At 46.5% G+C, this 25,903-nt stretch overlaps 1 protein-coding gene across 1 annotated transcript in view; it reads left to right on the top strand.

The window, feature by feature from the left end:
* The window catches only part of ATP8B3 (ATPase phospholipid transporting 8B3), a 115,892-nt gene that overhangs the window by 37,495 nt on the left and 52,494 nt on the right, over positions 1–25,903 (top strand). Inside the window, exons 7-14 of the mRNA XM_081958164.1 lie at positions 621–693; positions 5,785–5,855; positions 7,172–7,254; positions 14,119–14,277; positions 15,926–16,014; positions 18,697–18,890; positions 19,544–19,752; positions 22,696–22,724. Of these exons, the coding sequence (XP_081814290.1) occupies positions 621–693; positions 5,785–5,855; positions 7,172–7,254; positions 14,119–14,277; positions 15,926–16,014; positions 18,697–18,890; positions 19,544–19,752; positions 22,696–22,724 (907 nt within the window). The remainder of the gene's footprint in view (positions 1–620; positions 694–5,784; positions 5,856–7,171; positions 7,255–14,118; positions 14,278–15,925; positions 16,015–18,696; positions 18,891–19,543; positions 19,753–22,695; positions 22,725–25,903) is intronic.

Here is a 25,903-nt window from a genome sequence, read left to right as displayed (position 1 = left end):
AAGCCCGGGGGTCGGATCTGGTGCTTAGATCTGGCCTGTGGGGTTGCCCTGGAAACAGTGAAGGACTGGCCCGTGGTGCCTCTGCCAGCGAAAATGGAACTTGGGAAGGCTGTGTGCGGTCCTCCCAAGCTCCATTTTCACTGGCAGAGGGTTGCAGGAGGCCGTCGCAACCTAAAACGGAGCATTTTTGCTGGCAGAGTGCTGGGGCCACCACAGGTGCCCCCGACACGAGTGATGTCGAGCTGGTCATGTCCATCCTGGTCACACCCACTCCTCTGCCCCCAAGGTCAAATAGAACCCTGATGCGGCCCTCAATGAAATTGAGTTTGACACCCCTGCTCTAAAAGGGTGCAAATGACCAGCTGTCTGCAAGGAATATAAATCCTTCCATTCCCTGCTATCCTGTTAGAGCTGAAGAAGCTTCTTGGATGAGAAGCGAAACGTCTTCAAAGAAAAAAAACAAGGAAGTCCAGTTGCCTCCTGAAAAAGCTCCTTTGGGTCAGCCGTGACCTGGATGACTGAGAATCTCTACAGACTTTTGCGATCTCCTGCTTTCTAGCCTGGTGATTTAACCACTAGGCCAAACTTTTCTTAATCTATTATCTTTTCCATATTCCCAGTTTCTGCAAAAAGAAATGGTGCGATATACAAGTGGGTGATATCGTTTGCCTCCGCAAGGATAGCTTTGTACCGGTAAGAATTTGTCTTTTCCTCTCTTCATCAAGGCTACCCCGGATTAAAAATTTAAGTTCTCAAGAGACAAAATCAAAAGTGGTTGAGCTTCTATCAGCACCGTTTTGCTTTTCCAGCAAGTTGCCAAGGTTGAAATGGAAGACCAGGATTAGAGGCGTAGTAAATTTCCTTTACTACGTACTGAACAAACAAAATTGTTTTGGTGAGATTGTGGTTAAAAATATTGAGATCCTAAAAGAATCTGCTGCCTCTTCTAATTGTGGCAGCTCCATTTCGGTTCAGAATAGAAGAGCGGAGTTTTGGAAAAAAAAAAAGGTGTTTGCAAATCTCCATCTTTAGATTGGATCCAGTGGTTGGAAGGGAATGTCTTTTGTCATATATAGAGGCTTCTGTGAAATTGCTGGTGGGAAAGGGCAGGTTTTAACATGCTTCCCATCGTTTTGCACGGTGATGCTGTTTTGTGTATAACTGGTCCTGAAATCATGAAATCCATCCAGGATGGCAGCCTAGACGGTTACAATCTACTTTTTAAAAAATCTTGTTTAAAAAAAAAAACAACTTCCCCACAGAAGGCAATGGGAAACAAATAAAATATTTTATTTATTTATTTGATTTTTGTTCTGCCTATTATTTTATTAGTCATTCACAGTGAATACAGTGAATACATACCGTATATTCCTTCCTCTTCCTATTTTCCCCATAGCAACAGTTGAGGTGGGTTGGGCTGAGGGAGAGGAACTTGGCCAAAGTCATGCAGTTGGCTTTCATGCAGTAGTGGGATCCAGCCGGTTCGCAGCTATTCGGGAGAACCGGTTGTTAACTTTCTAAGCAGTTCGGAGAACCGGTTGTTGGAAGAAATCTCATTTTGGTTTTTTTTTCACTTTACAGGGCTAATCCTGTAAGGAAGGCAGGAAGGAAACATTCTGGTGTTGTTTCTAGCCTAATCTTCTAGCCTAAACCTGCTTATAGAAACTGCCTCTCCGGTTAACCCTTATTACATTGTAACAGCTAAGGCAAAGCGCCCATCGACTTGCGTGCTGTTGAGTTGGCCCCGCCCACCCAATCACATGACCATCGAGCCACACCTACCCAGCTGGTCATTAAGGCAGAGAACCGGTTGTTAAATTATTTGAATCCTACCACTGCTTTCATGCCTAAAATGGGACTAGAACTCCCTGTCTCCTGGTAATTGGTTGGCCTAAAGTCACCCAGTCACTTTTCATACCTAAAATGGAACTACAAGTCATAGCATTCCAGTTTCTAGGCAGGCATCTTGACAATCGCATCAAAGTGGCTCTGGTATTTCAGTTTGAATTTACCTATTTTTTTCATTTTCTACCAACACATGAACCATAATTTTGGAATCATTTAATATTTGCACTTTTATGAATTTCACCATTCTGCAATTCAAATATATATTAGGAAAAAATGTATGAAAACCATGTATTTATTTATATAATTTATAGGTTGCCCATCTGACCTTAAGGTAACTCACGCCAACATATGTGTGAGTCGCTGGGTATGAAATGGGGCCCAGGGAGGCAGTGGGGTCTGCTGATTGTATACTTGGCTCCTCGCTATACGTCAGCGGCCCTGCCCGAGCTCCTCGAGCTGGTCTCGGAGACGGCGGTTGAGATACCCAAACTTCTGGTTATGGGGGATTTCAACCTGCCGTCGACGGGAGCAGCGTCCGAGGTGGCTCGGGAGTTCATGGCTTCCATGACAGCCATGGGCCTGACCCAACTAATTCAGGGCCCCACACACGAAGGCGGCCACACACTGGACCTTATCTTTGTATCTGAGCAGTGGACGAGTGATCTGGGAATAGGGGATTTAGAGATTACGCCCCTGTCATGGTCAGATCACTCATGTCTCCGGCTGGACTTCCCTGGCACTACCCTCCACCGCGAGGAGGCGGAGCCAGTTTGTTCAAGCTGGTACCGCCCCAAGCACTTGATGGAACCGGACAGGTTCCAGACGGAGCTTGGGCCTTTACCTGTAGCCCTGACCCGCGCTCGGTCGGAGGACCTAGTCGACGCCTGGAATAGGGCGACGGCGGGGGCCTTGGACCGGGTTGCGCCTCTGCGACCTCTCCTACGGCAACGACCCACCCGGGCTCCCTGGTATACCGAGGAGCTTAGGGTGATGAAGCGCCATAGGAGACGTCTAGAGAGCAGGTGGAGGTCCTCACGCTCCGAATCTGACCGAACAAAGGTAAGAGCCTATTTACGGACCTACCTTGTGGCATTGAGAGCGGCCAAACGTAGACATTGTGCCGCTCTCATTGCGTCTGCGGATAACCGCCCTGCCGCCCTGTTTAGGGTGACCTGCTCTCTCCTGTCGCAGGAGGCGCGGGAGGCACCCTTGCAGGGAAGAGCAGAGGAGTTTGGGGAATATCTGCAAGACAAAGTCGCTCAGATCCGGAGCGGATGGGCCCCCCTCAGTGGACCGGACGAGCCGACATCAGTGAGTCTTGTGAGCCCACTCTGGGAGGAGTTTGACTCTGTTGCCCCCGAGGATTTAGACGGGTTGCGTGGACGGCTGCGACCCACCACATGTTCAATGGACCCGTGCCCCTCCTGGTTGGTACTGGCATCCTGGGAGGTGACGCGAGGCTGGCTTCTGGGCCTGGTGAACGCCTCATTGAGTGAGGGTTCCTTACCGACTGCCTTGAAAGAGGCGGTGGTGAGGCCCCTGCTCAAGAGGCCTTCACTTGACCCAACGGAGCTAGCTAATTATCGTCCAGTCTCCAACCTCCCCTTTTTAGCGAAGGTTGTTGAGAATGTGGTGGCGCAGCAATTTCCACGTCACCTCGACGAATCCGTATATCTAGACCCACGCCAGTCCGGCTTCCGACCCGGGCACAGCACCGAGACAGCCTTGGTCGCGTTGGTGGATGATCTCTGGAGGGCCAGAGATAGAGGTTGCTCCTCTATCCTGGTCCTATTAGACCTCTCAGCGGCTTTTGATACCATCGACCATGGTATCCTACTGCGCCGGCTGGAGGGGATGGGAGTCGGAGGCACCGTTTTACGGTGGTTCGGCTCCTACCTCTCCGGCCGGATGCAATATGTGTTGACTGGGGGGCAGAGGTCAACCCCGAGGCCACTCTCTTGTGGGGTGCCGCAGGGGTCGGTCCTCTCGCCCCTTCTGTTCAACGCATACGTGAAGCCGCTGGGTGAGATCATCCGTGGTTTTGGGGTTGAGTACCATCTGTACGCTGATGATACTCAGTTGTACATCTCAACTCCAAGCCACCCCAACGAGGCTGTCGAAGTGATGTCCCGGTGTTTGGAAGCCGTCGGGGTCTGGATGGGGGACAACAGACTCAAACTCAACCCCTCCAAGACTGAGTGGCTGTGGCTACCGGCGCCTCGGTTCAGCCAGTTGATTCCATCACTGGCCATAGGGGGCGAACAATTGCCCCCTGTGGAATGGGCGCGCAATTTGGGCGTCCTCCTAGACGCCCGGCTGTCAATGGATAATCATGTGGCAGCCGTGGCAAGGGGGGCGTTCCACCAGGTTCGCCTGGTGCGCCAATTGCGCCCCCTTCTGGACCGTGATGCCCTACGCACAGTCACTCATACACTGGTGACGTCTCGCCTGGACTACTGTAACGCTCTCTACATGGGGCTTCCCTTGGGACGCGCCCGAAGACTGCAGCTAGTCCAGAACGCAGCCGCGCGGGTAGTCATGGGGAGTACTAGGTACTCCCACGTAACACCTCTCCTGCGCGAGCTGCACTGGCTACCTGTGGTCTTTCGGGTGCGTTTCAAGGTTCTGATCACCATCTTTAAAGCGCTCCATGGCATAGGGCCTAGTTACCTGCGGGATCGCATCCTCCCACATACATCCCTGCGGCCAATCCGCTCTCACAGGGAGGGCCTTCTCCTGGTGCCGTCCACGAGGCAATGCCAACGGGCGACACCAAGGAGTAGGGCCTTCTCTGTGATGGGCCCAACCCTCTGGAATGACCTCCCCCCCGATATTAGAACCACTACTGACCTCCGCTCCTTCCGACAGAAACTGAAGACACACCTGTTCCGACTGGCTGGTTTGGCATAATTTTAACGTCTACCTCCTGGCATACACATTCTTACTGGTTTTTAGAGGGATATTGTTTTAAATTTAACTTGATATTTTAAACTTTTGTATCAATTTATTTATTAGCTGTACAGTCTGGCATATTTTACCCTCCTCTTATACATGTATTTATACAGTTATTTCTACGTTTTAATCTGTTGTATTTTAATACGGACTGTACACCGCCCCGAGTCCCTTTCGGGAGAGGGGGCGGTATATAAACGCTAATAATAAATAAATAAAATAAATTACATGCATTAGGGGAAATGGGTTCTTAAAACTGCATTATGCAAAATTACAAACTAAATTCTTTGACTTGAACAATTGAACTGATGATATACAGATAATCCTCAACTTACAATCACAATTGGAACTGGAATTTCCATCTTAAGTTGTTGCTATTGCAAGTTGAGTGAGACCTGATTTTATTACAAGTTTGACTTGTAATAAAGTTTTACTTCATTAAGTGAATCATTGCAGCCATTAAATGAATCATTGCAGCCATTAAGTGAATCATTGCAGTCATTAAGTGGTATCATGTGGTTGTTAAGAACATGGAGAATCCATTTACTTTGCCCAGTTGTCAAATTCCATACCTACCAAATAGGTAGTTCTCAACTTACATCCATAATGGTGTGGGCAGCATCGGAACTTTGGAAGTGGGTCATAAGTACTTTAGGGAGATCCGTTGTAACTTTAAGCAGTCGCTAAACAACCAGTTGTAAGTTGAGACTACCCATACTAGGTATATGATTTAAGAGAACTTTTTAAGCTTTATTAGGCATTATGCCCGTATAGAAAAAGATTGCCTAGAGTAGCATTTTGTTGGAGATGTAATAAATACAATTCTTCTTTAAAACATGTTTTTACCAACTCTTATATTTACTAAGCTTGAACATAAAGTAGTGAATAATGTAAAGGTGACAAAAGCCAACACTTTCAGAAGATGGATTGGTAGTTGCTGGCTCTGTTTGGGTCTATCAACAAAGCTCTCTGCTTTTTTTCCAGGCTGACCTGCTCTTACTCTCCAGCTCAGAACCAAACAGTCTTTGCTACGTGGAGACCATGGACATAGATGGGTAATGTCTTTGCTTGTTATTTTTAAATGATAGAATAGAATGGAATAGAATAGAATAGAATTCTTTATTCGTGAAGTGTGATTGGACCAGTGGTGGTTCCGGATCCTGTTGCAACGGGGCCAGGCGTCCACCACATGAATGCGCATAGTGTGCATACTTACCGCCCACAACACTCTGCAACACCTCCGCGATGCTCCAGCTGCTCGGCAGAGCATTGCGCAGGCGCCGTACACTCCGTATATGTGCGCGGAAGCTCCCAAAAGCTCAAATACCGGTAAGGAGCACGGGCGGGTGGGTGGGCCCTCCGGAGCACCGTACTGGAATGGTACCTGGTGCTCCTGGCAGGCACTGGTACGCCCGTACCGGGGTGTACCAGTCGTAACCCACCACTGGATTGGACACACAAGGAATTTGTCTCCAGCTCATAAGCTCTCAGTGTACATACAAGCAATAAGTGATAAATCATGATCACAGTCATACATTCATCATAAATCATAAGATACAACACTTAGAGATAGTCACAGGATACTAAATAAGTAATCACCATAAATCATACTAGGATACTAAGCAAACAATATCAATCGTAAGATGCAAGCAACAAAGTTAGGGTTTGATTGTCCTGTCATTATACATTGAACACAAACCTTCTCAAATACTGGCTGGGGAATTCTGGGAATTGAAATCCATACATCTTCAATTTGAGGTTGAAAAACACTGATTTGGAAATTTTTCACACATCAAAGGTGCTCTTGGCTAGTGGATAGAATAAGGGCAAAAAAATATATTTTGATACCAGTTAACCAATTATTTCGTTAAGGATGATTTCAACTTGTTTCGCTCCTGGCTTAGGGAATAAAATTGAAGACCATGTAGGAAATAATTGTGGCAGGACTCATGCTCTGGTTAGATGCTAGTATAGAGGAACGCATTCAATTAATTAATTTGAATGAATTAATTTTGATTAAGTGGAACTGGTCTATTTATGCACATGAATACGGGTAGTCCTCGACTTACAGCACAGTTGAGGCCAGAATTTCCATTGCTACGACCGTGGGGGTGCTGCATCGGTCAAAATTGCGATGACTGGCTGTAAGTCACTTTTCTCAGTGCTGTTGTAACTTTGGACACTGAATAAATGCTGTAAGTCAAGGACCACTGTAGAAATCCAAAGAAACTAGCCCATATTCCCATCCCAGCCTTCATTTAGGAAATGTTCTCCATTAAATTTACATTGAAACAATACAATACAACACTACAATGCAGAAGCATCACACATTTCCCAGTTTTTAAGCTGACTCCGCTCTGCTTTTTTTCAGAGAGACTAACCTGAAATACAGACAAGCTCTGCTGGTAACACATGAGCAGCTGACCTCCACGGAGAACATGGCTGCCTTTGACGGTCAGTGTCTCTCCTAATCTTTTCTTTTTCAGTATCAGAAATAGTTTTCTGGGATTGGTGGTTTCATTTATGATGTCAGGCCTGTAGTTATGTTCCTTTTAGGATCTTTGGCCTGCCACACTTTTTATTAATTTCTTATGCTGTTTCATTAGTGTAGTAGTTGGGAGGGGGGAATAGAAAGGAGTAGGATTGTGGAATGTATTGTTATGGTTCTTCTTAGAAGCTCAACGTCGTCTTTTGTCTCCGTACCTCGACACCTGGCCGGAAGCAGAGGGGTGTACATGCCAGCGTGGAAGATGAAGATTGGACCATGTGATGAATTATGGGGTGTGGGAATAGATAATGAACTTTCAACTGAGTGAACCCACAGGATGTACATTAGAGTTGAAATTTCACAGCATAATGCCAACATGTCTGTCTTATTAAATTGGAGTTTTAAGGATAACTTTGCCTTGGATAATGATTTAATTCTGCATGATATTTGGAACGCTGACATATGATTAGCCTGGTGTAAAGTACCCTAATGATGCCTGCTTCATCATAAGTGACCCAATATTGTAATACAAAAAGCAGTGATTTATTAATAGCTTCATTAGGCATTCTTCATTAGGCATTTCTTATTCGCAGCCATCTTTTTTGCTTCCTTTATCTGCTTTTGAACTTTGCCCGTGTTTCTGTCCTCCCTTCAGTCTTGTAATAAATCACGTTATCCAATAGCTTCATTCATCTCAACCCAGATGCTGTAATCTGAGATCCGGCTCTGCCAATGCTCTGCATGGAATGTCAACACAGAGAGTTGACATCCGGCTCCCCTCACTATTTAAAGGCAATCTGTGCAAGCAAAAACAATTTGAGTACCAGTATGGGATTCCAGGCTGCGTCCTCCCCCCCAGGCTTGTTTGGATTTTTTTCATGGAATCTCTCTATAAGGCGATCAGCCTGGATATTTCTACTCTTTACCCAAAATGCCTCTGACAAGGGATAGCCCTTCCACTTAATTAAGTACTGGAGTTGCCTCCTGTGCCACCTTGAATGTGTTGCACCTTATAATGGGTTTGGCCCCCTATGACCACAGGGCCTGGGGGCTCCCGGGCAGTGGTCTCAGAGTGGATCCGACCATGGGTTTTAAGAGGCTACTATGGAATACTGGGTGTACCTTCCCTAGCAGTCGGGGCAGTTTCAGTTGCACTGAGACTGGGTTGATGATCTTTACTATGGGGAATGGTCCCACAAACTTTGGTCCCAGTTTCTTGCTAGGGAGTCTTAATCTCAAATATTTTGTGGAGAGGTAAACCTTCTCTCCCACCAGGAATGGTCGTTGCCGAGCTCGGTGTTTATCTGCCTGTTTCTTATAGGTTTGTGCTGCTTTAGCTAGCGCTTTCTTGACATTCTCCCAGGCTGCTTTTAGCATTGACATCCAGTCAGTCAAGTTGACTGAGGAAGGGGGATCCCTTGGATACTCAGGCATTGGGACAAAGTCCATGCCGCTCACTACTTTGAATGGTGTTAGTCCTGTGCTGCTGTGAACAGCATTATTGTATGCAACCTCAGCGAAGGTCAGAAGATCTGCCCAATTGGACTGCTGATAGTTCACGTAGCACCTCAGGTACTGCTCTACCATGGCATTCAGTCTCTCTGCAACTCCATTGGTGTTCGGGTGAAAAGCCGAGCTAAGGCCTTGGGATGACCCAATGGACAGCAGGAACTCCCTTCAGAACTTAGCCGTGAAATGGACCCCTCTGTCTGAGATAATTCTTTGAGGTACTCCATGCAGGTGGTAGATGTGCTTCAGGAACAGTCTGGCCAGCTTGTGAGCTGAGGGTAGTCCGCTGCAGGGTATGAAGTGCGCCTGTTTGGAGAACAGGTCTATTACAGTCCAAATCACTGTGTTTCCCCCACTTTTCAGCAAGTCTACTATAAAGTCCATTGCGATCTCCTCCCACAGCCTCGTTGGCTCTGCTACTGGCTGCAGCAATCCGGGGTTTTTTCCTGGTCGCCTCTTCATTGTGGCGCAGATGGTGCAACTTTTCACGTAACTATCCACATCTTTCTTTATTTCGGGCCACCAGAACTGCTTCCGGGCTAAGTGTAACGTCTTTAGGAATCCAAAGTGGCCTGCCGGTTTGGCGTTGTGGCTCCTCTGGAGAATTAGGGTGCGCAGGAATTCTGGGACATAGAGTTTCATCCCCTTCCATGCAAGGTCATCTCTTTTTGTCAAGATGTGTTGGTTGTTTTGGAACCAAGGGTCTGCTAACAGTTCAGTTTTGAGTCTCATGGTTAGGTTGCCTGCTGGTTGGTGGTGCCAGTCACGGTGTTGTTGTCTGGTGGTCACTTGGGCAGCTATTTGGGTAGAGGGAATGATGGCGTCCACCACCTGCTCCTGTTCGCATTTGTATTGGGGCATGCGGGAGAGGGTGTCAGCTAGAAAGTTCCTCTGCCCTGGAATGTGCTTTAGTACAAGTCGAAGTGGTTGAAATATTGAGCCCATCGGACTTGTTTGGGTGATAGTTTCCGTGGGGCCATAAAAGCCTCCAGATTCTTATGGTCAGTCCAGACTTCGAACTGTTTCTGGCCCCTTCCAACAGGTGTCTCCAGGTTAGCAGTGCCCATCTCATTGTGAAAGCCTCCTTTTCCCATGTGGCCCATTGTCTCTCTGTGTCTGTGAGCTTGCGGGAGGTGTAGGCACAGGGTTGTAGGTTTCTTTGGTTGTTTCTTTGGAGTAGCACCACTCCCACTGCCATGTTGCTGGCATCTGCTTGGATCATGAAGGGTTGCTCAGGGTCAGGATGCTTTAGCACCGGTTCCTTTGCAAACATTTCTTTTAGTGTCTCGAATGCCTTTTAGCAGGTTAGGTCCCACTGTAGAGGTTGTCCCAGGTGAGGTTTTTTTCCTGGGCTCCCTGTCTTCAGGAGGTCTGTCAGGGGTTTGGCGATCTTCGCAAAGGAGGGGATGAATTGCCTATAGAAGTTCGTGAACCCTAGGAAGCTTTGTAGCTGTCTGCAGGTGTGCGGGGGTTGCCAGCATAGGATAGCTTGCACTTTGGCTGGGTCCATCTCTATTCCCTCATTTGACACTCGGTAGCCTAGGTAGTCTAGTCGCTTATGGTGGAATTCACATTTTGATAGCTTGACGTACAGGTTGGCTGCCAGAAATTTTTCCAGTACTTGGCGGACCAGGGGTATGTGGTCTCAATGTAGATGAGGATGTCATCCAGGTAGACAAGGACCCCTTTGTAGAGGTGCTCATGCAGCACCTCATTTATTAACTGCATGAACACTGCTGGGGCTCCTGTAGTCCGAAAGGCATCACTTTGAATTGGAAGCTCCCTAGGTGGCTGTTGAACACTGAACAGATCCCAGGGGAATATCAGGACCTCACAGAAGTATTCAGTGAGACAGAATGCAACATTCTGCCCTCCCCCCCCCCCCACCACCGTGAGGCAGATTGTGCCATCAAAATCATCCCCGGGGCAAAACTACCCAAACCCATGCTGCATGCCATGATGTCCGGGAAATGCAAGAAATGGGCAAATACATAGACAAAAACCTAGCACGAGGGTTCATCGAGCCAGCCAAGTCACGGGTTGCAGAGCCACTCCTCTTCAAAGAGAAAAAAAACGGAACTATGAGACTGTGTGTGGACTTTCAAGGGATAAATGCAGTGTGCATACACAACCTATACCCTCTCCCCCTCATGAAAGATAAGCTATCTCACTTGGCTAAGGGAAAAGTCTTCACCAAATTAGACCTCAGAGAGGCATACTACTGAATATGGATCTGGGGTTTCGTCGGATGTGGCTCCCAGATGTTCTGGTGTGTTCTTTTGGGGGTTCCCTGCTTGTGTGGTGTTTCTGCTTGCTGGCGGAAAAGGGGTTGGGGGCCCTTTTCTATCATAAGCCTGCAGGTACCCCCTTGCCACCAGATGGTTGGTCCCCACTTGTCTAGCCAGGAGAGTCCCAATATGACTGCATCTGTCATTTTGGGGGTTATTATGAATCAAATTACTTCCCAGTGGTCCACTAGCTCTAGTCTCACTGGTTCGATCAGGTGGGTGGCATAGGCTCTCCCCATTAGGGACCCGTCGACCTGTTCGAACTGGATTGGGTGGGCCAGTCTTTTTGCTCTGATCCCCAGTTTCAGGACTGTGGTCAGGTTGATCAAGCATCTAGTGCAGCCTGAGTCTATTATGGCTTGAAAATCCACCTGGCTTCCTGTCTTTGGAGCTGTGAGGCGTATTGGAAAAAGGAAAGGGTGAATTGGTCCCCTCACCATTGGGTCGTTTTCGCCCTCGTCGTCACTGTCGTAGGATTCTGGTGACTGATTATTGTTGCCTTGGGTTTCCCCCCTTCATCTGGTTGGGGAGGGACCTCTGCAGTCTGGAAGCCTTCTGGGATGCATGGGTAGCCTGTTTGTGGCCGCGTTCCCGTCATGCCCTGGGTAGTAGCTCTGGCCTCGGCATCGGAGTTGGGGTCGTGCACACGGATGACATATGGCCCATCCCCTTGCATCTGTAGCATTTCAGCGGACTTTGAGGGAGGGCTGGTCTCAGGGCCCGCTGTGGTGCTGTGGTTCCCCGTCGGCTGGGTGGTTTCAGGTCAGGTTGACCTCTTTCTTTTGTGTCCGGTTGATTTCCCATGTCGTTGGCATGCAGCCCGCTGTTGACTTTTATTGCTACTCGGAACCACTCAGTGAGTCGGTTTGGAATGTCGCGGTAGGCAGTTACTTGGGCAATCTGCTGGTCCAAACTTGTTCTCAAAAAATACACTAACAGACACTCTGGTAAAGGGGTAGCCTTCCAATGACTCTCCTAAATTCACAGATGTGCTCTTTGATGGGGCGGCCCCTTTGCTTTAGGTCGCTGAGCTCATCTTCCACATACAGGTCCTCCTCCACCTCCTCAAATCTGGCCTCTAGCAGTCGTAGGAAGTCATATACACCTTGCAGTTGGGGGGCTCTCCTCTTGTGGAGGGCTGCTAGCCATTCCCTTGCTTCTCCCTCTAGTCCCTCTGTGATAGTTTTCACTATGGCTCTGGGGGATTAGAGGTGTCCATAGCATTCCAGGTGGACCTCAGCTGAGTCTAGGAATAGGGCTAACTGGTCTGAGTTCCCATCAAACTTTCTTCTGAATCAGGGCGGTTCAATCAGCAGTGCCCTTCCCTCCTCCTGTCAGCCTCTGTCTGCTTGCGTTTGATATGTCTGAAGATACTCCTCAGTTCTAGTTCGGAGGGAGGGTGGAGACTGTCTGCCCTGGGCAGTCTGCCTGCTATGTGGGAGAGGCACTGGCTTCATCTTCCTTCTAATGGGTGGAGATGTGGGGCTGCGTTCCCATGTGCTTCTTGTCACCTCAAGAGGATCCACTGCTCCTCCCCTCTCTTTTGGCATGCATAATGGCCTTTCTTTATGGAGGGTGACCCAGTCAAATTCCTCCCTCCGTTGCTCTATGGAATTTCCCAGGGGCTCCATTTGGGGCTTTGGGGGCCTGGCTTGATTCCAGTCCAGCATGCCCTCCCCTCTTCCCAGCTCGCTTAGAGCCTTTACCTTTTTTCTGGGCATAGGGGTGCGGTGGGGACTCAGCTTTAGCTGTTTTTAGGGGTTGATTACTTATCTCCTCTTGCTTCGCTCATCTCGGCTTTGATGTCTGATTGCTGCTCTCCAGCTCTGTTTGGATAGCTGGCCTTTTGCCATGGTCTTCTGAGTTCCCCCTCGGCACCCCCGATATTTAAAAGCAAAAGATGGCTGTCTGTAAAGTACCCTAATGATGCCTGCTTCATAATAAGCAACCCTATATTGTAATACAAAAAGCAGTGATTTATTAACAGCTTCATTAGGCATTCTTCATTAGGCATTTCTTATTCGCGGCCATCTTTTTTGCTTTCTTTATCTCCTTTTGAACTTTGCCTGTGTTTCTGTCCTCCCTTCAAGTTCATAAATCACATTATCCAATAGCTTCATTCATCTCAACCCAGCTACTGTAATCTGAGATCCGGCTCCGCCGATGCTCTGCATGGAATGTCAACACAGAGAGTTGACACCTGGTTCTATTGGGGTTTTACACAATTTAAAGAATGCTGTAACTCAGTGTTTCTCAAACTTGGTGACTTTAAGTCCTGTGGACTTCAACTCCCAGAATCCCCCAGCCAGCATAGCTGGCTGGGGAATTCTGGGAGTTGAAGTCCACAGGACTTAAAGTCACCAAGTTTGAGAAACACTGCTGTAACTGAATCAGGGCTGAGGTTCAAAACTTTCAGCAAGGGGTTCTCTGCCTGGTTGCTGGGTAGGAGTGGCCATGATGGGCGCAGCCTAATCGGTCTCCTACACCACCATTTTCACCTTCCCCGGCCTCTGGAGGCTTTCCTCAAGCCTCTGGGAGAGCGAAAACTGCTTCCCCCAGACTGGCCTCTGGAGGTTAGAAATGGGCCCCTTTTCCGGCCTTCCGGAACTTCCGGGAGGCGTGTTTTTCCCCCTCCCTGAGACTCCTCACGGGTCCTGCACTTACCTCACATCCAAAACGGGCTGCATGGAGACTCCTGGGAGGGAAGGGGGGCAGGGCCAGCCAGGCGTGGGATTTGGAAGTTCATAATGTTAACTACAGGTTCTCCAGGCTAATCGGTAGCAGCCCACCCCTAAATTGAATTATCTTTCCTTTGCTATTGAAGTTTTGATCTTATAAATGACTTTAGGGATACAATTCACAAAGGAAAATATGCTTGAATTTTTTTTAAAAAAATACACATACCAATCCTGGTTGGCATATAGGTGCCATTTTAAAACGAATGCTTAAATAGGTGCTGGGATTGCAGGAAAAAGAGGGTTTCTTTACAGAGGAGAAGCGGGTGAATCTCACCGCCTCTTTCCAACCGTCCAGGTGAGGTGGTCTGCGAAGAGCCAAACAGCCGGTTACACAACTTTGTTGGTACCTTGGAATGGCACGGAGAGAAATACCCTCTTGATTGTGAGAAAATCCTGTTGCGTGGCTGTAGAGTACGTAACACAGCGGTCTGCTATGGCCTTGTTATTTATGCAGGTAAGTGAGGGTTAATAGGCTGGTTTTTCATGGAATCGGGGTTGGAAGGGACCTCTGAAGTCATCTAGCCCAACCCCACTGCACAAGGCAACATCTTGATGCAGGTTTAACGGTGGAACTTTTGCAATTCTGGCAGTGGCAGTGAATCATTGCCATCTCTCTCCAGCAAAAAAATCTCTCCCTCTCTCCCTCCCTGCCTCTCTCCCTCCCTGCCTCCCTCCCTCTCTTTCTCTCTCTCTCTCTCTATCCATCCATCCATCCATCCATTATCTCCCATCCTCCCTCCCAAGGCAGAATATTTGTCATTCATTGATGATAAGTATTTCCTAAAGTTTTCCAATTCCTGTTTCTCTGTAAATGTCTGTCCCGCTGTCCAGAGAAATAATAGCAATAGCAATAGCACTTAGACTTATATACCGCTTCATAGTGGTTTTTACAGCCCTCTCTAAGCCGTTTACAGAGTCAGCCTATTAACCCTCAACAATCTGGCTCCTCATTTTACCCACTTCAGAAGGACGGGAGGCTGAGTCAACCTTGAGCCTAGTGAGATTTGAACTGCCAAACTGCAGCTAGCAGTCAGCTGAAGTAGCCTGTAGTACTGCACTCTGGATGGATGACTGAGGATCTCCATACACAGGAAGCAAAATTGTTCTATCTTCTCTTTAGCAGCTAGTCAGAGACATCTGAAACAGAGGTGTGTTTCTGCCAGTTCGCCCCGGATTGGGCGAACTGATAGTGGCAGCGGTGGGAGGCTCCGCCCACCCACCTGGCTGCTTCCGCGCATGCGTGACTGGATGTGCACATACGAGCGAACCGGTAGTAAAATAAATTGAAACCCACTACTGATCTGAAGGGAGAAAGACCATTAATTAGTGGTGCCGCAGAAGCCACTTTTCATTTTAATTGGAGATGGATTGACCAGCTTTATGTCTGTAATCCAGGATTTTCCAAATTTGGGAACTTTAAGGCATGTGGACTTCAACTCCCAGAATTTCCTAGCCAGCCATGGGAATTCTGGGAGTTGAAATCCATGCACCTTGAAAGTCCCCAAGGACTAGAAATGCTACTGCAATCCTTTCTTCAACAGTCTAGACTTCTCCATAATCTTTTAGCAAGCTCCAGTCTACTTCTTCCAAATGAACTTTTCTTTTGGATCACATGCCAGCCCACTTCTGTGGTGTATTTGCTCTTCTCTGCTCCTTTTTCTATATTTACCCAACTGGGAAGTGTTAAAGTTCCAGTTCATGCTATCTGGGCTCTGGATAATCTCAAATAGGATCTCCCTTGCTTCACCTGAAAAAGTTGCACCCACATCTGTGATGAGATGAGAGGCTTATGATCTGGTTTGAAACTGTTTATAAGAGTTTTTAAATTAAAAACAGCTAGATAAGTAAAGGAACCTAGCAACCCCATCAATCAAGATCACATAAAGTGCCAGGTCTCACCATTATTTCATAGGGGAAATTGGTGCCAGCCTGTTTGCACGTATGCCCACCTGCCCTCAAACAACACCTTAAACTGAGGTGGCACTGAGTAGTAGCCAATCCAGTTCACAGCTACTACAGGTATTTGGTGACTGGTTTCTCCCACTGTGGCAGCTGTGTTTATTTTGTTTTTGATCCAACTGTCTCAAATGTCTCGTTTCCAGGTTTCGATACCAAAATCATGAAAAACTGTGGAAAGATCAAGTTGAAAAAAACGAAACTGTGCCATCTGATGGATCGTCTCGTACTCTTGGTAAAAGCTCTCTGCTATTCAAGGTTTCTATGGCCAAGGAGGAACAAGAAGGCGAAGAAAGGGAGGTGGTTCAATCTTGAACATTAGAATAGAATAGAGTAGAGTAGAGTAGAGTAGAGTAGAGTAGAGTAGAGTAGAGTAGAGTAGAGTAGAGCAGTACTTAAGACATATATACCACTTCACAGTGCTTTTACAGCCCTCTCTAAGTGGTTTACAGAGTCAGCCTATTGCCCCCAACAATATGGGTCCTTATTTTACGGACCTCAGAAGGACGAAAAGCTGAGTTAACCTTGAGCTGGTGAGATTTGAACTGCCAAGCTGCTGGCAGCTGGTACTCTGCAGTACTGTGTCCTAACCACTGCGCCACCACAGCTCAGAATAGAATAGAATAGAATAGAATAAACTTTATTGTCACTTTGAATGTACACTAATTGGCATACATTAAAATGAAATGAAAAAGCACGCAAAGGATGTGTGTGTCAAAAACAGTAAGATGGCGGCGGCAGCAAAGCCCCCCCCCCACTTTATACCTGTGTGTGACTTGTATAAAAGGGATAGGGTTCAAATTGCATGGCCAAAGCCTCTGTTTTTCTTTATTTGACCCTCTCCCCTGCAAACGCCACTGCTCCCTTCACTAATGTTTAGTTTCATTATTCAACATCTGCTTGTCACATCCCTGAAACTTGCATCCACAGAATTAGTCCCACAAGCTTTGAAGTTGTTCTCTCTTATGTATGGATAGTCCTTGACTTACGACCACAATTGTGGCCAGAATTTCTTTTGTTTTTTGTTTCAATTTTTTAAAAATTAAACATAAAACATTCAATGTCTACATAAACTCGGTTGTTCAAACAGAATTCTAGCTGCTGTAAACACGTGTAAAATTAAATATGCATTCCCTTTACTGCATTTTTCTGGTAGGATACGCAACAAAAATATTTCTCAGTTTTAGATCTATGTGTTGCTTTACTATTTTTTCTAACCATGTGTGTATTTTCGTCCAATATTTTTTTGCCTTTGAGCATGTCCACCACATATGATAATACGAACCCAGTACCTGATTACATTTCCAACGGACCAGGGCTCAGACCAGGGCTCAGAATTTCCAGGGACAAGGAAGGTGGTTGTTAAGCGAGTTGCGTCTGATTTTATAACCTTTTCCCCCATGGTTGTTAAGTGAATCACTGCAGTAGTTAAGGGCATCAAGCAGTCATTAAGCAAACCCATCTCCTTCCATTGACTTTGCTCATTGGAAACCTCCTGGGAAGGTTGCAAATGGCGATCCCAGGACCCCAGGATGCTCAACTGGCATAAATATATGACAGTTGCCAAGTCCCCAAATTTTGGTCACATGACCTTGGGGATACTGCAACAATTGTGTGAGGACTGGTCTTAAGTCACTTTTTTCATTGTCATTGCAACTTCACCTATCACTAAATTGGGGTGTCCAAACTTGGCAACTTTAAGACTTGTGGACTTCAACTCCCAGAATTCCCCGTTCCGAAGTTTGGACACCCCTGCACTAAATGAATGGTTGTGAGTTGAGGATCACCTGTATAGACCAACTTCTACATCAGCCACTTTCTGTATAGTTCACATTGTGCTGAGGGCATCAGATTGGGCAAGGCCTGGCATCCTCTTTTTTGATTGAGGTGGAATCTTTCCCCACTTTTACAGGTAGTCCTCGACTTACAATAGTTCACTCAGTGACTATTGAAAACGACACTGAAAAGATATGACTTAGGACCATTTTGTCATACTTACGACCGTTGCGGCATCTCCGTGTGATTAAAAATTCGGGTGCCTCGCAACTGACTCATATTTATGATGCTTGCAGTGTCCCGATGTCGTGTGATCCCCTTTTGCGACCTTCTGACCAGCAAAGTCAATGGGGGAGCCAGATTCACTTACCAACTATGTTTATTTATTTATTTATTTGATTTGATTTCTAGACTGCCCCCTCTCCCCGAAGGGACTCGGGGCGGTGTACAGGTACCAAATTAAAAACCTTACAAATAATCATAAATATAGTTAAAACCGAATTAAACTTTAAACCCCTGTACAAATTTGTAAAAATTAAAAACTTAGCCTAAGACCAAAATTTAAAAATACAGACTGAGGTGGGAGAGCTGGAATTAGGCCAAGCCGGCTAGATTAAACAGGTGGGTTTTGAGCTTCTTGCGGAAGGAGCGGAGGTCCGTGGTTGTTCTAATATCAGGGGGAAGGTCATTCCAGAGGGTCGGGCCCATCACAGAGAAGGCCCTTCCCCTGGGCGCCGCCCACTGGCACAGCCTAGTGGACGGCACCCGGAGGAGTCCCTCTCTGTGTGAGCGAATCAGCCGAAGGGATGTGTGGGGCAGGATACGATCCCACAAATAACTAGGCCCTGTGCCATGGAGCGCTTTGAAGATGATAGCCAGCACCTTGAAACGCACCCAAAAAGCTACAGGTAGCCAGTGCAGCCCGCTAATGTTACTAATTTAACGCCTGCAGTGATTCACTTAACAAACGTGGCAAGAAAAGCCGTAACGAATTTCCCACTTAACAACATAAATTTTGCGCTCAATTGTGGCCAGAGGTTGAGGACTAACTGTATTTGGAGATGCTGAAGGTTGGTCCTAAGTTTTCCCCTCCTTCTTCAAACTAATCTAATGCCCTTCTTATTGTTCCATGTTTCCATAGATCACAGTCACTCTCCTCCTGACCTCCTTCGGCCTTGCCATTGGCTCAGGGTTATGGGCCACCAGGTTCTTCCAAGAACACAGCTACCTTTTTTCCTTCTACCGCCACACCAGTGCAGTCAGCTATGCCTTCTATGCGTTCTGGGGATTCCTCATCCTCCTCAGCTTGGTCATCCCCATGTCCATGCTCATCACGTAGGTTTCAACTCTTCCTTTTCTTACTCTAGAGCAGGAGTGGGGAACCATGGCCCGTTTATGACTTGTGGACTTCAACTCCCAGAATTGGAAACAAATGAGTAATTGGAGCATGTGAACTTGAAGAGGATGATAAGCCGTATGGACGGATCCTATAGCTAAAGATCTCTCAGCTTTGATTCATAAAGACTAGCGTCAGTTCTCCAGAATTTGAAAGCAGAATCTTCCCGTGTCCTTCCTGGAGATTTGAAGGGTTGAATCGGGACCAGTGGTGGGATTTAACGTTTTTTACTATCGGTTCTGTGGGTGTGGCTTGGTGGGTTTCGCAGGGGAAGGATACTGTAAAATCTCCATCCCTTCCCCACTCCAGGGAAAGGTTACTGCAAAATCCCCATTTCCTCCCAATCAGCTGGGACTCGGGAGGCAGAGAATAGATGGGGGCATGGCCAGCCAGAGGTGATATTTACCGCTTCTCCCAACTACTCAAAATTTCCCCTACCGGTTCTCCAGAACTGGTCAGAACCTGCTGAATACCACCTCTGATCGGGACTCTTTTCACCCAAATCTACTGGCTAGATCATCTTGTCCAGGGGAAAAAAAAGGTGTGTGGCCTCTCATCTGCCTTCCTAATCATTGTTGTCCTTCATCCCTAGGTTTGAATTTATCTACCTGGTCAACAGCTGTTTCATCAACTGGGACACGGAGATGTATTATGCGGAGAAGGACACACCTGCCAAAGCTCGGAGCACAAGTCTGAATGACCAGTTGGGGCAGATTGAATATATTTTCTCAGACAAAACAGGCACTCTGACTCAGAACATCATGACCTTCAAGAAATGTTGTATCAATGGAATCACCTATGGTAAGGTTGACTTGGAAATGAATGGATTCAGAACGCAGGCAAATGTACCGGTCATTTTAGAGTGCTGAGATTTGCAAACATTTGAATTAGTTGGAACAACAGAATACAGAATAACAGAGTTGGAAGGGACCTTGTAGGTCATCTAGTCCAAACCCCCCACCCCCACCCAAGCAGGGGACCCTACACCATTTCTGACAGATGGCAGTCTAGTCTCACGCACACGAGAGCACGAGCGAACCAGTAGTGCCAAGATCTGCAACCCCCCTCTTTCCCTAATCATCTTGGTTGCTCTTCTCTGCGCCCTTTCTAGAGTCTCAACATTTTTTTTTTATAGTGTGGTGACCAAAACTGGAGGCAGTTATTCTAGGTGTGGTCTTACTAGGGCTTTATAGAGTGGTATTAGTACCGCACTTGATCTTGATTGCATGTTAATGCAATTTAGGATTGCACTGGCTTTTTTGGCTGCCGTTGCATAATGTTGACTCATATTTAATTGATTGTCCAGTAAGACTCCACGATCCCTGCTATTAAGCCTGGTTTCTCCCAACCTATATCTGTACTTTTGGTTTTTCTTGCCTAAGTGTAAGACTTTACTTTTCTCTACTTTGAATTTCATTTTGTTAGGGCCCAGTGTTCAAGTCTGTCAAGATCCATCTGGATCTTGAACCTATCATCTAGGGTGTTGGTTATTCCTGCCAGCTTAGTATCATCTGCAAATTTGATAAGTTCCCCTTCTATTCCCTCATCTACCGTAAGTCATTTATGAAGATATTGAAGAGTACTGGCCCTAAGATGGAACCTTGTGGTACCCCACTGCTTACTTCCCTCCATGTAGACATAGTACCATTAAGGACTACTTGTTGATATGGTTTGTCAGCCAGTTACAAATCCATCTGATGGTTAAGCTATCTATTCCACTTGAATCCACTGGAGGATTCAAATGAGTTTGTATCTTGCTGATAGATTCTTGTTTACATGAACAAGTAGCCTTGACTTACAACCATTCATTTTAGCAAGTGTTCGATGTTAACATGGCAGTGAAAAAAAAGACGTATAATAGGTCCTCATACTATGACCAATGCAGTCTTGTGATCAAAATGTGGGTGCTTGACAACTAGCATATATTTATGACAGTTGCAGTGTCCCGGGGTGAATTTGAAACCTTCCCAGCTGGCTTCCGACAAAAGCAAAATCGGTGGCTTAATGACCATGGGATTCACTTTTGCAATCAGGGTGATTCACGTAACAACTGTGGCAAAAAAATGTCATAAAAATTGAGCACAATTCATTTAGTAACCACCTTGCTTAGCAATGGAAGTTCTAGTCCCAGTTGTGGTTGTGAGTCAAGGGTAAACTTTAATTTAGCTTAGCATATTAGATCAGAGTCAGGTGACTCAGTGGCTAAGATGCTGGGCTTATCAATCAGAAGGTCGGCAGTTCAGCGGTTCGAATCCCTAGTGCTGCGTAACTGAGTGAGCTCCTGTTACATGTCCCAGCTTCTGCCAACCCAGCAATTTGAAAGCATGTAAAAATGCAAGTAGAAAAATAGGGACCACTTTGGTGGGAAAGTAACAGTGTTCCGTGCGCCTTCGGAGTTTAGTCATGCTGGCCACATGACCATGGAGATGTCTTCGGACAGCGCTGGCTCTTCGGCTTTGAAACGGAGATGAGCACTGCCCACTAGAGTCAGGAACGACTAGCACATATGAGCAAGGGGAATTTTTACCTTTACATATTAGATCAGAAGCAGGCAAAGAGACTTTGGATCTCATATGGCCATTTTGCTAAAACTATTGACAAATCTTTAAAGTGCTTAATCATCTCCCAGGGTTTACATGGTTGATGTAGAAAAACCTCAAATCACACAGCTGCCAAGTGAATGCAGAAAAAGGAGTGGTGTCTTAAAGGAATTACTGCCAATACAGCAAGGATGCCCACACTGAAGCCTCTACCAGTTTAAATCTGAATATTTAAATTCAGTTCAATTTGCAAAAAAAAAAAAAGTATTAAGAGAAACGATTTGAAAAACAAAACAAAAGCTTAAAAGAACCATTTTCCATGGCACAAAAAGGAGATGAAAAGGTAACAAGTTTGCCTTCTTCCCAGGCAAACAAACTAAACATAAACAAACAAACCCTCCTTCCAAATTTTCTACCCAGGGGGAATATTTTGTTTGCAAAAAATAATTTAGGAGAAATATTTGATTTGAACTGCCAGAGCACAATTTGCAATCTTCCTTAGAAATCAGGGTTTCTTGAACCATGTGCATGTTAGATTTCCTAGGATGCATATGTGCTTAACTTCTGTTGGAAGAAATGTCCTTCTGGGTTTGGCTCCAAGTGGGGAAAAAGACACTGGAGACATGGAGGCTGCTTGGAAAGATGGTTTTAATGGTGGACAGGACCACATGGCTTGAGTCCTGAACAGAAAAGGTGATCACATGCTTCAATGTTGGTGGAGAAGAAGAGAAGGAAGGGCTGAGATGCTGAAAGTCCCTGGTTTTATGCCCTCTCTGGCCTTTGATCTTGAGCTTGTATTCTGATTGGTTGTCAGACTCCCATGGGGCCATACAGGGGCAACTCTCTAGGCTGTGTTTTGAATCCAGGTTTGGTTGAGTTCTCAGATGCCATGTGGTGAGTGGGTGAAGGCTAATCATGCCTGAAGGGGAGCTGAGCAGAAGGGTTGAACTCTTTATTACGTAAATGGACTGGCTTGGACATCCTAATGGCCCATTGACAAAGGGGGATGGGCAGGAAGCTGCAGGGAGCTACTCTGTCTTTTTAAAACATGTTTCTTCCTTTTTCACATCCAGGGAAATATTCTGCCATTTCAATATTTCCTAGGATATTTCATTTTTCAGGGAGAGGGCTGGGTGATAACTTTCCACACTTCCAAGCATTGTTTCCTTAATATTCTCTTTCTCCCATTTTCAAATATTTGTAGGTTCAAGAAAGACTGAATGCAAATCAATGGTACGTCACATGTTCCTGCTGTAGGCCTGCCTGTACTTGTGGCCATACGAAAGGGGATTGCACAATGGCAATCAAATGAACCTTCCACCAGCTGGTGGCAGGATTGTACCACTGCATTTACAGAAGGAAAAGAATTTTCTCAATCAAATGTCTTCCAGAAACTCATCAACCCCATTCATGTAAACATCACACAAGGCAGTTGGATGTATCAGGCTGAAGTCACTTTAGTGTGGCTGCACAACAGCGTTTCACAAACCTGAAAACTTCAAGATGTGTGGATTTCAACTCCCAGAATTCCCCTAGCCAGCTGGGGAATTCTGGGAGTTGAAGTCCACGTGTCTTAAAGTCATCAAGGTTGAGAAACCTCGGTGTACAAGCTTATACTGTACTTTTGAGATCAGTGAGGGTAGAATTAATCTGTGGTAGAGACCTGGAAAAGAATTTGCAGGGATAATGATAATAATACAAATCATTTTTCTTCAAACTGTTCTTTAAGCCCCCTTTAAAAGAGTAGCATTAGATAACATGGTATAGGTTTGTGCAGCGATGGTGAACCTTTTTTGGCTCGCGTGCCATAAGGGGGGAGCGCAGGGGGTCATGCGCGGGCGTGCCACACCCATAATGCAACATGCGACACCCCCCCCAGTGTACATGTGCACATGAGAGGCGTTCCCCCCATTTTTTGCATGCTTTTTTCGCCCTCCCCAGGCTCCAGAGGATTTATAGGAGCCTGGGGAGAGCGAAAACAGCCTTCCCCACCCCACCCCCCGGAGGCGCTCCAGAGGCTTCAGGGACCTTCAGAAGGCTTCCCTGAAGTGTCCAAAGGGCTTAAACCAGCCCTATGAGCAAACGGGAAGTGACTATGTGCAAACTGGAAGTTCGGGAACGGACTTCCGGTTTGCTCGTCGGGTCGTTTTTAGTCCTGAAGGTCCCTGAAGCCTCCAGAGGGCTTACACCGACCCTACGAGCAAACCGGAAGTCCATTCCCGAACTTCCAGTTTGCACATAGGGTCAGTTTTATGCTCTCCAGAGGCTTCAGGGAAGCTCCTGAACCCTCCAGAGGGCCTCCGGGGGAGGCTTTTTTCGCTCTCCCCAGGCTCCTATAAAGGCTCTGGAGCCTGGGGAGGGCGAAAAATGGCTTTAAAAAAGGATGAATTCAGCTTGCCAGCGTTCATTTACCCTGACAAATGGCTCCACGTGCCACCTATGGCACGAGTGCCATAGGTTCGCCATCCTGGGGTTAGTGACTTATGATTTTCAATTGATCTGTCTGCTTTTGTGAGTGTTGGGGAAAAAATTCTCCATCCTGGAGATGTTGATGAACTGCAACTCATGACAAAGAGTCTGTGAAATGAAGAACTGTGAATATTGATTGATAGGGGAAGTTATACTGGTAGTCCTTGACTTATAACCATTTGTTGAGTGACCATCTGAAGTTATAGCAGAGCCGAAAAAGTGACTTACCACTGGCCCTTGCACTTACAACCATCTCAGCAACCCCGCTGTCACATGATCAAAATTCGGGTGCTTGGAAACCAGCATGTGTTTATGATAATTGCAGCATCCTGAATCCCGTGATTCCCATTTGCGACCTTCCCAACAACTTCCCAACAAACAAAGTCAATGGGAGGAGCCAGATTCACTTAATGGCCACATGATTCACTGAACAACTGCAGTGATTCTCTTAACAACCACGGCAAAAAAAGGTCATAACATTGGGCATGACTTGCTTAAAAACACCTTGCTTTAACCCAGGGGTCTCCAGCCTTGGCAATTTTAAAACTTGTGGACTTCAATTCCCAGAATTCCTCATTCAGCAATCTGGCTGAGGAATTCTGGGAGTTGAAGTCCACAAGTCTTAAAGTTGCCAAGGTTGGAGACTCCTGCTTTAACCAACAGAAATTCGACCAATTGTGGTCATAAGTGAAGGACTACCCTGTACTTGAACAACATCTGAAAAGTGTCAGGTTCCCCAGACACAGCTTTTAGAGTGAGTATCGGTATAAGAGTTGCCAACAAAATATAGGTGGGTAACCCAGAGGTTGAACAGAGGTTTGAACTGTGGTGCTGGAGAAGACTCCTGTGAGTCCCTTGGACTGCAAGGCAATCAAACCGGTCAGTCCTAGAGGAGATCAACCCTGACTGCTCTTTAGAAGGCCAGGCCCTGAAGAGGAAACTCAAAGACTTTGGCCACCGAATGAGAAGGAAGGACTCACTGGAGAAGAGCCTAATGCTGGGGAAGATTGAGGGCAAAAGAAGAAGGGGACGACAGAGAATGAGGTGGCTGGATGGAGTCACCGAAGCAGTCGGCGTGAGCTAAATGGGCTCTGAGGGATGGTAGAGGACAGGAAGGCCTGGAGGAACGTTGTCCATGGGGTCGCAATGGGTTGGACACAATCTCGCAACTAACAACAACAACCCAAAGGTTGTGGGTCACCCGTGACACTATTTGTGCTCTTCTCTCTCCTGTAAAGCCCAAATAGGCACTGCTAAAGCTCAGTGACAAAACGTCCGCTGTACAATTGTCATTTTATTTATTTCCTTCTATTCCCCAAAATAAAGAGGGGCACTAGCAGCTCCTGTGGCGCAGAGGTTAGGATGCACTATTGCAGGCAAATTTTGCTCACAGCCTGAAGTTCAATCCTAATGGGCCTCAGGATCGTTGACTCAGGCTTCTATCCTTTGAACATCGGTAAAATGAAGACCCAGATTGTTAATATGCCAACATTGTAAACCACCCAGAGAGTGTTGTAATACACTATGAAGTGGTATATAAGCCTTCTATTGCTATAAAGAGGAGGCCTTCTATGAAAGGCTATAAAGAAGTGAACGACTTCCAAACTGAGCAAAATATTTGAGCTTCATTCCCTCTAATGATTTTCCCATTTGCTGGCAATTAAGGGGACCTTAGCCAAAGAAAGTACCTCACCCCTGCACTCTATGGTTTTCCTCCTTCCCAAGATAGCAATCGCACTTAGGCTTATATACCGCTTCACAGCGCTTTCACAGCCCTCTCTAATCAGTTTACACAGTCAGCCTATTTCCCCCCCAACAATCTGGGTCCTCATTTTACCAACCTCGGAAGGATGGAAGGCTGAGTCGACCTTGTGCCTGGTGAGATCTGAACTGCCAAATTGCAGGCAGCCGGCAGAAGTAGCCTGCAGTACTGTACTTTAACC

Source organism: Natrix helvetica, assembly GCF_964273705.1.
Source record: "Natrix helvetica genome assembly, chromosome: 1".
Lineage (NCBI taxonomy): Eukaryota > Metazoa > Chordata > Lepidosauria > Squamata > Natricidae > Natrix > Natrix helvetica.
Note: the sequence above shows the minus strand (reverse complement) of the source record. Positions and strands in the feature narration are given on the sequence as shown.